At 49.6% G+C, this 13,231-nt stretch overlaps 1 protein-coding gene across 1 annotated transcript; it reads right to left on the reverse strand.

Annotated features, from left to right (window-relative positions):
• Positions 1-10,050: 10,050 nt before the first annotated feature.
• HPS6 (HPS6 biogenesis of lysosomal organelles complex 2 subunit 3) lies at positions 10,051-13,209 on the reverse strand. Its single transcript, XM_083149641.1, has one exon. The coding sequence runs from the start codon at positions 13,030-13,032 to the stop codon at positions 10,582-10,584; it is 2,451 nt and encodes an 816-aa protein (XP_083005767.1). The 5' UTR covers positions 13,033-13,209; the 3' UTR covers positions 10,051-10,581.
• Between the last annotated feature and the right edge of the window lie 22 nt (positions 13,210-13,231).

Here is a 13,231-nt window from a genome sequence, read left to right on the forward strand (position 1 = left end):
TGCTGCGGGTATGAATTTTTTTTAAACCTTTTCTACACCTGCTCCAACAGTTTTAGCCAGATTACATAATAATGAAGAGATAAGCCAGCAGCATCATGCACTACCAGCATAGGCAAACATACTCGCTCCTGTTATACGCGGAAATCAGTACATCCACCTCTACAGGGCAGGTGGAAAGCACCAGAATTACCAGAGTTAAATCATACTGTAAATAGCAATTGTGGATTTAAGCGATTGATGAAGTGGCCAGGTGCTGTTGGGTAAAACTGTTCTGATGCAGTTTCCTTTTAATCCCTCTGACTGAAACTACAGCGATGGTGGCGATATTCTGTACAGATTCTGCGTGATCAAAGGAGTGTCTGAATGTGAAAATCGTCGTCATCTTTCACTACACAATGGAGGCGGGCAGTATAAAAAGAGATGTCGCAGCCAAGTAATGGAGACTGTCGGCATTCAGCGGGAACCCAGCAACCATGCAACAGAGACGGGCAACATTCAGCGAGAAACCAGCAATGGTAAAATAAAGTGTTTTTTTTTTTTTTGTTTAAACCATGTTTCAACACTTTTTAACATGAACAAACCAAAGTTATCAGGCTTTGATGCAATTTTCTTTTCAATAAAACCATTTTTTGACTACTTATTATTCCTATTACATTTCATTATTTGTAGACAGACTACGGGGGAAGGTATACGGGATTCCGGCTGTCAGAGCGTTCCGTTTCCACTTGATCCAACACTAACTCGACAGTCAGAATTCTATGTTCCGAGCTTCGGAAAGTCCATAAGGGATGCGGTCGAAATACCGACCGCCGCAATGCTGGCACTTTGTCCCTTTATGGGTGTTCACGACACCCATAGAGGGAGAATATAATAGTGCGCTGAGCACAGCAAGCCCGCAAAGAGGGGAGGGGGGGGGGGGGGGGGGATCAATGGCCCATCCTTGTTGGCATTACGGCGGTCGGGATTCGATAACGATCCCGTCCATAAATAGTCGGAAGCTGCAAACAAGAAAACATCCAACTTTTTAAAAAGTCTGAGCAGAATAGAAAAAAAAGTAAGTGTTTTTGACATTGCCGCATCAATGCTGCACAAGGAAAGTGTGCATTCAAACTGTGCAGCTTGGAGCATATTTTATCAATAAGACCAAGAAAACCAGAAGTGCTGGAAACTAGCACAAACTACAGGGCAAGGTGTAAAGGTGCCCATACACGTCCCTATACGATGTGTGCTTTGAGATACGCGCTCCTGCGACATCTCATCGCATAGTACAAAATGTATGTGCTTTTGCATGCAATGCGATGCTATATTAGCACAAAAAGTACGGCAGTATCGGGACGTGTATGGGCACCTTAAGATGGTATATTTCTGGGAGAACAAGTGTGTGAACCGTAGCCTAAGACACATTATAACCATATACTAACAAGTCATAATACAAGTGTGGGTTCAGGACATTATGGGGACGTTGACCATGTCTGCATGTTTATGTCAACAACACATTTCTGAAGTGATGTGGACACTAGACCTGCTGACATTCTGTCAGCATAGTGAAGAGCGACAGACTGGACCGTTAGGCCGGTTTCACACACTCCGGCTCCTGCCGGGCGGTGAAATCCCGCACGGCCAGGCAGCCATGCCGCACACAGTAGTTTATCATGGAGGGGATGGCAACAGCCCGGCAGCGGTCCCTTCCAGTGGCGGGATCCGGCTGCAGCCGTGCGGCCGGACCGTGGCCGTCCCGTGTGAATGGAAACAATAGTGTCCATTCACAACTAATATGTGCGGCACGGCTTCCTGGCCGTGAGGGATTTTACCGTCTGGCAGGAGCCAGAGTGTGTGAAACCGGCCTGAAGGTGTGCTGAAGACGGTACTTATGTATTATCTGGGCTCCCATGTTAAATGCACCCCATTTTTTCATACCCGTACCATACCCTCCAACATGACCCATTCCATTAGGTACAAAATGCTCTGTTCCTGGACTTCCCTGCAAGTGGCAGTTACAGATGTGAGCCTGCAGCACAGTCCAATATTCAAAAAGGGGAGCCACACCAGCTGCCATACCAAACATCACTGAGAGTTGATGTGACCCCCCCTCTTTGAATATTGGACTGTGCTGTAGGCTCACATCTGTAACTGTCACTGGCAGGGAAGTCCAGGAACAGAGCATTTTGTACCTAATGGGATGGGTCATGTTGGAGGGTATGCCGTACTACATATCCTCCAACATGACCCATTCCATTAGGTACAAAATGCTCTGTTCCTGGACTTCCCTGCCAGTGGCAGTTACAGAGGTTGGACTCCAACACAGACCAAAATTCAAAGAGGGGGGGGGTCACATCAACTGTCAGTGAGTCCAGGACAGTGATGTTTGGGGTGGCAGTAGGTGTGGCTCCCCTTTTTTAATATTGGACTGTGCTGCAGCCCCACCTCTGTAACTGCCACTGGCGGGGAAGTCCAGGAACAGAGCTTTTTGTACCTAATGGAATGGTCATGTTGGAGGGTATGCTACTATCCACATGGAGTTGATTTTATATAGTGTGGCGAGCGCAGTGAGCCCCGCGAGGGGACGCGGTCTCATAAGAAAAACGAGAGCCCAGATATTACATAAGTACCCTGAAGACTGTTTGGGAACTACTGCCACAGATCATGTCAGTATATATAGTATTGGCTGTAATAGGACACACACACACACACTAAGGCTGCTAGACAGCAGGGGATAGGAGTTCTTTATCACATGGGATGTTGTTATGGGAAACCAATCAGCATCTACTTATTTATTTAGCACCTTCTAGAAGATAATGTAGTTTCTGATTGGTTGCCATAGCAACATCCCACGTGAAATACAACTCCCATTTTAGTACATTTCCCCCGGACTGTTTCGTTAGAGAAGCCCCTCACCAATTGCAACCCCACCATACACTTTATAAAACTCTGCTAAACTAAAACAAACTTACAGACTTCCATAAAATGTATTAGTTTCATAGAGAACCAGAATCGCCGCACACCCGAATGTTACTACAACTTACACAGACAGCCCTGCTCTCGTAGTGCCGGTTATGGTATAAAACATAGACTGACTCATGATAGACCGTCAGAAGTTCCACAGGGTCTAAAGGTTGACATGGTCAAGAGGTCAACAGACAAACGGTTGACATGGAAAAAGGTCGACATGAGTTTAATGTTTTTAGGGTGTCTATCAGTGGCGTAACTACATATACAGCGCACCCCCACATAAGTTAACACTTCCCCCCCCAGAAAAATTAACACCCTCCCCCCCTCCTTACCCCATTGCCACCGCCTCTAACCCAGACACGCAGATCTGTCGGGTCCCCGTCTCTCCCGGCTGCTAATAAGTGACACTCGGAAAATGGCTGCACCCATAATGCAGACAGTTTTTGAGGATGCTCCTCTAGCAACCTTAAAAATGGTCTGCTATATGGGGGCAGCCATTTTCCGAGTGTCACTTATTAGCAGCCGAGAGAGCCGGGGACCTGACAGATCTGCGTAATGTAGGGTACACACCACGACGACACGCTCACGATGCACATGCGGGTCGTCAGTCCGAACCGATGGCGACCCGCACCCGGCTGTATGGTCGTTCTTCAGATCCTACCTGCAGCAGGTAGGATCTGAATAACGACCGACCGGCGGGGCCGCGCATCAGATCGGGATCAGAACAGGGAAAAAAAGGGCCCAATCTACCTACAATCTACATCCAATTGGTCGGAATTGGATCTAGATTGAGGGGATCGGGCCCTAGTCGTCCTGGTGTGTACCAGGCATTAGAGTTGGCGGCAACGGGGTAAGTTGGGTGTTCACTTTTCTGGTGGGGGGGCAGGAGCCGGGAGCCAACAGAAGCACCGGCGGGTGGACAGCAGCGGGTAACTATAGCCCTGCAGACCCCCCTGGTGCCCGCACCTTCTTAGCGCCTCCCTGCCACCGCAGGGGCTGCGGGACTATAGTTACGCCACTGGTGTCTATGTCAACATAGGTCGACATGGACACTGTCTAAGTATACTCCCTGCACTCGCCATGCTTCGGGCTTGGTGCCTCGCTGCACTCGGCACACTGTTTTATTCTCCCTCCACGCCCTAGAGTATGGTAGAGAATGAAACACTGCCTGTCGGCACATGTCGGCTGAAAATTTAGTTAAAAAATGCATGTCTACCTTTTCCATGTCGACCTTTGGACCCTGTCGACCATATGACTGCCAGGCTATGATCAGTCCAGATACCTGTATTGGCACAGGTATTACTTTGAAGAACAGCTCTGCTTCCAAAATAATCAATAGCAATGAATGCCAAGCCGAACTGATTTATGACACACATGTATTACCCAGGTTCTGTGGCAGATTAAAACCAGGTGAAATGCATGCTAATTCAGCCAGCCCCAGAACCTGTGTAATTCATTAGTGTCTTGATTTAAAGGGACAGTAGGTTAGAGATAGTTTCACTGTTTAATATTTATTACCACTAGGGAGGCCAATCCCGGGGCATTTTTTCAATCCCGGGATTCGGGATTGAAAAATGCTCAATCCCGGGATTCGCCTCCCTAATAAAAAAAAACTGGCCCCTCCCCCAGATGACAATATAAATTTCTCCTAAAGCTGCCCCCCGCACTGTCACTTACGGCGGCGGGGGTTGTGGTGACAGGGCAGCAGAAGGACGGCTATCTCCGGCGGGTGGGCGGAAGGCTGGGGTTGGCACATCGGGCGTCTGTCCGGCTTTGGGACAGTGTGCTGTGCTGACAGGCAGAGCAGCGGCCGGGCTGCACAGCATGACGTGATGTCAGGGTTCACGCTGTGCAGCCTGGGCGCCGCCATGCTTGTCAGCACAGCACTCAGTCCCTCCCAACAGCAGCACCAGGGGTAAGAAACAGTCAGCCAGGCAGCGTCTGAGCCATATTCTGGTGCTCAGTGCTGCCTGGCTTTAAACCAAAACTAATGGGGTTACTAATCCCGGAATTGGAAGCTTCAATCCCGGGATTCAAATACCGGCAATTTTAGGCCAAAATCCCGGGATCCCGCCGATCCCGGGATTGGCCTCCCTAATTACCACACATATTCCACAGCGCTCTACAGAGAATATTTGAACACTCACATCAGTCCCTGCCCCAGTGGAGCTTACAATCTATATTCCCTACCACATGTACATGCACACACAGACATTCTAGGGTTAATTTTGTTGGGAGCCAATTAGCCTACCAGTATATTTTTGGACTGTGGGAGGAAACCAGAGTACCCGGAGGAAACCCACGCAAGCACGGGGAGAATATACAAACTCCGCACAGTTAGAGCCATGGTGGGAATGGAACCCATGACCTCAGTGCTGTGAGGCAGTAATGCTAACCACTACACTGTCCCTACTGCCCCGTAATGGTGGGGATAGAACCCATGACCTCAGCGCTGTGAGGCAGTAATGCCAACCATTACACCATCCGTACTGATCCGTATATATAACACATGGTGGGGATAGAACACATGACCTCAGTGCTGTGAGGCAGTAATGCTAACCATTACACCGTCCGTACTGCCCCGTATATATAACACATGGTGGGGATAGAACCCATGACCTCAGTGCTGTAGGCAGTAATGCTAACCATTACACCGTCCGTCCTGCCCCCTATATATAACACATGGTGGGAATAGAACCCATGACCTCAGTGCTGTGAGGCAGTAATGCTAACCATTACACCGTCCGTACTGCCCCGTATATATAACACATGGTGGGGATAGAACCCATGACCTCAGTGCTGTAGGCAGTAATGCTAACCATTACACCGTCCGTCCTGCCCCCTATATATAACACATGGTGGGAATAGAGCCCATGACCTCAGCGCTGTGAGGCAGTAATGTAACCACTACACCGTCCCTACTGCCCCGTATATATAACACATGGTGGGGATAGAACCCATGACCTCAGCGCTGTGAGGAAGTAATGCTAACCATTACACCGTCCGTACTGCCCCGTATATATAACACATGGTGGGGATAGAACCCATGACCTCAGCGCTGTGAGGCAGTAATGTAACCATTACACCGTCCGTCCTGCCCCGTATATATAACACATGGTGGGGATAAAACCCATGACCTCAGCGCTGTGAGGAAGTAATGCTAACCATTACACCGTCCGTACTGCCCCGTATATATAACACATGGTGGGGACAGAACCCATGACCTCAGCACTGTGAGGCAGTAATGTAACCATTACACCATCCGTACTGCCCTGTATATATAACACATGGTGGGGATAGAACCCATGACCTCAGTGCTGTGAGGCAGTAATGTAACCATTACACCATCCGTACTGCCCCGTATATATAACACATGGTGGGGATAGAACCCATGACCTCAGTGCTGTGAGGCAGTAATGTAACCATTACACCATCCGTACTGTCCTGTATATATAACACATGGTGGGGATAGAACCCATGACCTCAGTGCTGTGAGGCAGTAATGTAACCATTACACCATCCGTACTGTCCTGTATATATAACACATGGTGGGGATAGAACCCATGACCTCAGTGCTGTGAGGCAGTAATGCTAATCACTACACCGTCCGTCCTGCCCTATAACATGTTGTAATATATATTGCTAGAGTGAGACCCACATTCCTTAACTCACCAATGCTAATAGCGGTGAATGTGAAGATGAAACCGCTCATACCCAATGCACAGCTGTCCCTTCAGGCATGTACTTGTCAGCATCAGTGTTCTGGGACCTCGTGTGACCTCACACTTTGTCAGCAAAAACAACAAAATACAGATAAGATGCACGTCCGTAACAGATGCGCCACTAATATGTGGTTTTATTTTGGCATTGCAGAACACGGACATTCCATGAAGGGAATGTAGAAGCTCCTGCACCCATGCAGCAAGTCACATGTCCTACATTAGTGGCAGGAACACTACCCGCAGCCCCTGACAGCACTCTCCAGGGTACATTAGGATATAGGCAATGCTGGCCTGGAATGTTGGACATCAATGTGACATTTGTTTCCTCTGTGAGAATGGGAAAAGTGACTAACATCTATTGCAATTACCTCTTACAGCAGAACATCAGACAAAAGGCATCTGTGAGAGGAACTCGGGTTTATTTAGTACCTCAAGTCTACGTTCTGCTACTGGAGTATAGGAAATACGGTACTTGTTTCCTAGCACGGCCACCCCGATTTACATCGGGGTGGTCGTGTCGGAAAAATCGCGTCGGTCGCATCGCATGCGATTTGGTCGCATGCGATGCGATCGACGCGACCGACCCGATTTTTTGATTGAATCAAATGTAAATCGGGTCCCTGGGACCCAATTTTACATTGGATTCAATGTGAAATATTCCCTAGACCCTCAAATTTTGCTACGTAAACCCCACCCCACGATAGACGCCAACCCGAAGCGTGGCGAGCCCGCGAGGGGCGGCGGTGCGCGTCCTCCAACCTTTTCATTCCCCTACTATCCACGTCGGCGTGGAGTTGAGAATATATAGTGTGGCGAGCGCAGCGAGCCACCGAGCCCGAAGCGTGGCGAGCGCAGCAAGCCCCGCGAGGGGACGCGTATAACTTCACAGGTATACGCGTCCTCTCGCCACGCTTCGGGCTCGGTGCGCTCGCCACACTATATACTCTCAACTCCACGCCGACGTGGATAGTAGGGGAATGAAAAGGTCGGAGGACGCGCACCGCTGCGCTCGCCACGCTTCGGGTTGGCGTCTATCGTGGGGTGACGACGGGGCCAAATATAATGTGAAATGGGTCATATTGGCCCATTTCACATTTTTTTCAATGTGAGATGGAATTAATCAAGTCCATCTCATCTTGTGCCATTATAATGGCACAAGACCGACGCGATGCTCACGATTTCAATGTTAAAAAATATTTTAACATTGAAGCCTATGGCAAAATCGGGGGCATCGCATCGGGACCAATGTTAATGGTCCCGACCGACGCGATGCCCCCGATTTTGTACCTTTGCCGGCAAAATGGACCTGATTTCAAAGGAAATCGGGTCAATCGTGGGGATCGTGTACCTTAACTTAAAGGTACACGATCCCCACGATTGTGGCCGTGCTAGGAAACAAATACCGGAAATACTTCTATATATACACAGAAAGGCTTTATATAGAAAAGCATGGGATCATGGGTTCAAACAAAGGGTCTAGGTCAGGGAACTCGGTCCTCATTACCCCACGCAGTGCATGTTTTGCAGTCTCCTCACAGAATCACAAGTGAAATCAGTAACTCCACCTGCGGACCTTATAATATGTGTCTGAGTAATTAGTACACCTGTGCACCTGCTGGGTTACCAGCAAAACATGCACTGTGTGGGGTAATGACCGAGTTCCCTGACCACTGGCCTAGGTAGACATGAAGAAATTCCGACATAAGCAAAAGGTCAATATAAGTTTCATTTTTGGGTGTCAATGTTGACACCCCCAGTTAGTGTACCTCTTTATTTGCCATGAATGGGGGCCAGCTAACTCCCTTGTACTCAACACCCATTACCATCCACATGGACTACAACTTGAGACGGAGAAGTATTAAGAATTAAAAAAAATTATGAAACACTCATGTTGACCTTTTCAGGTGTCAACCTATCATCCGGATCTCACCACTGCACATGTAAGTACGGAGAGACGGCACACACATCTATTGCACATTGTACGCAAGCAGTGGAAAGTCTGGACAAGTGGACCAGGGTGGAAGTTGTCTACAGCATACAATAAACCAGGGGTGGCCAAACAGGTCCACGTTGCCACATCACCTAGATGGTGCACAGGTGTAGTCATTACTAACTGACGCATTTCCCAGACTCCCTATCTGGTGCACAGCTGTAGTCATTACTAACTGTCACATTTCCCTGCTCACCTAGCTGGTGCACAGCTGGAGGCATTACTAAAGGTGCAAAAACACAGGCTATAATCGCTGGCAATATGGTCGCTGAGCGACGTGGACTGCTAAAAGGAAAAAAAAAAAATCATGTCAACCTTTTTACTATCAACCTTCCCATTGTTGACCTACTGCTTTTCGACATTCCAACCAGGTCTACCTATTTCATGTGTTGACCTAAGCTATGTCAACCTGCAGTAGTCGACGCAATGCTGTGTCCCACTGAAAACCTAGGTCTGGGGTAGCCAACTCCAGTCCTCGAGAGCTACCAACAGTTAATGTTTTCAGATCGCCTCACAGAATCACAAGTGACGTAAGTAGCTCCACCTGTGGATCTTTTACAATGTGTCAGTCAGTAATGATTGCACATGTGCAGCAGCTAGGTTGTCTGGAAAATGGGAACTGTTGGCAGCTCTCGAGGACTGGAGTTAGCTACCGCTGGTCTAGGTCAATGCCAAAATGTGGACATGGCAGTGGTCAACTTGAACTTTTTCATACTTTAGCATCCACACCGACTCCATATGGGACCATGTGTCCCCGTGCTCAGGTGACGACAGTGACACACACACAAAAAAAAAAAAAAAAAAACCCACTTCAAACTCATGTTGATCTTTTCATGTGTTGACCGTGTGCCAAAGTCAATCTTATGAACCACATCTCAGACAGTTCCCACTATTGTCTGGAATAATGGAGCACTGTGACCTAATAAGTACATGGACTGCACAGCAAACTAATTACATTTGGTCATAGCCCAGGAAAGAAGGGTTTGATCCCAAGTTGGGAGCAAAGCATTAAAAAAGAAAACACACACACACACACACGTCATGTGGTACCTGTAACAAAGCATGCAGGAGTGCAAGGGCACAAATTTATGTCTTTTTTTTTTCTACATGCAGAGTTAATAGTGGCTGCTTTTGCATGTAGCACCCAGGTGCAGTTTACCCTACCGATTGGACAAAGCACTCTCTCCAGGCTCACACATGCATGCAACCAAACACTAACATTAGCCATGCAGGCTCTGGCTGTTACCGGACAGCTCTTCTATACACCCCCCCACCCCCACTCTCATGCACAGGGGTCAGCCCAGAGGGGACGCACAATGTACACTGATAATATTGTAACATCGACACTGAAGTCTACCAAGTTTCCTTAGGACATGAAAAATCTGGGTGTACAAATAAAATCATTTATTTCTGTTAACACTGTAAAACACTGCAATATGGAAAAAGGTGCTTAGGAGTACTAGAGAATGCATTATTTCATCCATAAGATACACTTCTCATTTCAGTAGGAATACATGTGCTTTTCTAACGGGCAAGCAAACAAACTTGAGAGCTGTGCTCCTAATCCGTACACTCGGAACGTAGAAGATAATGTTCAAAGCTTGTTTAATAAATATAGGGCCGATCTATACCTTAAACGCGTGCTTGTTCCATTAATGGGTATTTATTTACATAGAGGGGAGGGGGCCGATAGTAAGGTTTCTCTTGGCCATAAATACTGTATATATATTATTAGAACGATAACACCACAAAGAAACCGTTATGCAAAGAGAGTGACAATACAGGCTACAGCCAAACAGGTGCTGGAGTGAGTTGCAGTTTCAAATAAAACATAATACTGGACTTAAATAAGAGAATAGGGCGTTAATAAACCACTGGTACCACAGAATGTACCTCAGAAAAGAACAAACCTAAATGATATTAATTTGATACAGTAGAGAAAGGAGTAATTTCTGATGAATCAGTAGCGTACATGTCGCTGGGAGACATATTGCCCCCGTTTACTAAAGGAAGTTGTGCAACAGATTTGTTTGCCCGCAGTGGGCACACCGGAGGAAAAGTTTGGGATGAAAAGTTCTCATCTTTCCCGACCTGGTTTTGTAATACTTTACTTAAGAGCGGCTTGAGCAAACCTATAGTCAAATGCATTCCATCTGAGGAAAACAGAGGAGGATCTGCCTGGGCTTTGGGCAGGTTCTGAAGGACAATGCGTAAGATGTCTGTAGCGGTCATGCCTTCAGGACAGATCTCACACAGCTGGTTGATGTAGGAGTCCAAGTGACGGTTCTTCACAAACTCTACAAGAAGTGTGACAAAGATGTCCTTTGTGATGAGCGGACTCAGTTGAGAGAACCTACGAGTTTCCTCCATGACCCTTGACCAATGTTGGAGGCCGATCAATATATGTATAGCTTGTATAATGGCCTGGGGCCTCCCGCTGCCCAGCAGAAGCTCAACCTCCAGGTCGGTATTAGTGTTTACTTTGAATTTATGAAGGACGGACAAGGCCCTTTTATACAGCGGCACACCTTCGCAGGTATCTTTGGTGGTAAAGTTCCAGCAGATGTTAGAGCAATCCTGGGCGTGCTGAACAAAAATGGGGAGCCACTTTGGTTTGTATGTACACAGAGACCGACAGATGACCTCAAAGAGAGGATAGATGCCATTAGGAGAGCTGTCCCTGGACCCTGCAGGAAGGGGGCTCAGGACCTTTTTCCAGAGGTCAGCGGTGGCCCTGACTACAAGCTTGCCATCACTGCTCTGCTGAAAGTGAAAGTTATTTCTCACAGACATCCAGCCAGCCTTGGGGAACGTGCAGAACAGGGAGTTTATATACACTAAGCTGTCTCTGTCCATGTCCATCTGAAGGAGACGGGTGACCTCATGATCGACCAGCTCCTCACAGCGTTCCTCAAGGTCTGCATCGGAGGCGTTGATGATGCAGGCTTTGAGAAGTTCCAGACTGATAAAGCTCTGAAGTTCGCTGTCCATGTTGTTTAGCAGCTCTGTGTATTTCTGCTGATCCTTGGATTGGCCATTTTTCTGGTAGCTACCCAGTATGGCAGATAGAACAATGGGGGCCTGGAACATCCCTTCCTTCTTCACCGCCTGCACCGTCAGCTTGGTGTTACCCAGACTTCTCCTCTGGTAATACTGGCATGCTTCTTCGTAGACCATCTCCAGCTGCGCCGGCTCGGACCGACCATCATCCTCCAGGCCAGTTGAGCCGGCGACCCGATAGACACCACTTGTAGTCAGGACCTGGACATCTTCCGTATCCACTGCTGCCACGAGAAACAGCTCTTCCGCGTTCCACAGCTGCTTGGCCACCAGCCTCCCGGTGTGGACGTCGACCAGGTATAACTCTGTATCCAAGGCACAGGCCAAGGTGCCTCCAAATAGATGCATTTTGAAGTCGGCACCGTCTGCGGGGCAGTTATCAATGTCAAGTATATGCCTGACCGTACCGTTCTCATGAATGAGATATATGTGGAGGTCGGTGGTTGCCAGCAAGAGCTGGCCAGCTTCGGTGACTGCCGAGTGCACTAGGTCTGAATGGGTGCGATGGGCCAGGTACCCCACATACTCCGCCACCAGCTTTTTATAGTCCAACTCGCCCTCGGCCAGGGAGGTGCTGCGGATGGCCCCCTCAGGCACAGTAACCATGGTGATTGAGTCTTCCACCAGGGAGTAGACCAAGAGTGGGTGAGGGCCATCAGTGGGCACCATGTAGACACCGTGCCGATGCGATCCGAGCAGGGAATACCGGGGGCTGTGATGGAGGACGATCTTCATGCTGGCCAGGGTCACCCGCTGCCCGTCCACCCTGAGAGCTCTCCGGCAGATGCAGTAGGTGAAGGGGCTGGAGGAGTCCTGGGGCCGGGACGGGGGTCTCTCCTCGCACCATACCAGCTCCCCATCCCCGCTGCAGCAGACCGAGCACATCCGGGCCCGGGGACCGTTACACAGCTCCAGCGATTGCAGCAGCTCCCAGGTCTGTCCGGAGGCTACCTCCCGGGGCGGGCACCATACCTCCGCCCGGCCGTCCTGCCACACCAGGGCCAACAGCCAGCCCTGCCCGGGGCACCGTGGGAAGAGCAGCCCGCACAGGGCCGGGGAAGAGGCCGGCCAGCTGCGCTCCAGGAAGGCCCCGGGAGGCGGAGGATGGTGGGGGGCGGCCGGCAACCGCGGGAAGGACAGCAGCCGCCTCCGGCGCGGGAGCCACAGGAACAGGTGCCTCCGGTCTGGGCTGCCCAGCACCCGAGAGTCCCCCGGCGGGGAGCGCAGTGCGTCCCGGAGGAGCTGCGGGCGCCCAAAGTCGTTGTAGTCGGAAAGAAGCTGCGGGAGGCCCGACAGCTGCTGCTGCGCCATCTCCAGGGGAATCGGGGCCGTGTCCCCGGCTTGCTGCCTCCTCCTTATCCCGGCATCCGAGCTCCGGGCATCACGGGACCAGCCCCCGCCTAGCTTCCGGGTCACCTGTCAGGGGGAGGAATCCGCGTACGCCGATTGGCCGGCTGGAAACAGCCTCTGCCAATGGTCCCAAAGTCACGTGACGCACCCGTCCAATCAG

Source organism: Crinia signifera, chromosome 6, assembly GCF_055691185.1.
Source record: "Crinia signifera chromosome 6, ASM5569118v1, whole genome shotgun sequence".
NCBI classification, from domain to species: Eukaryota; Metazoa; Chordata; class Amphibia; order Anura; family Myobatrachidae; genus Crinia; species Crinia signifera.

Coding starts and splice junctions, on each gene's coding strand:
- HPS6 (XM_083149641.1), bottom strand. CDS start 13,032: ATGGCGCAGCAGCAGCTGTCGGGCCTCCCGCAGCTTCTTTCCGACTAC.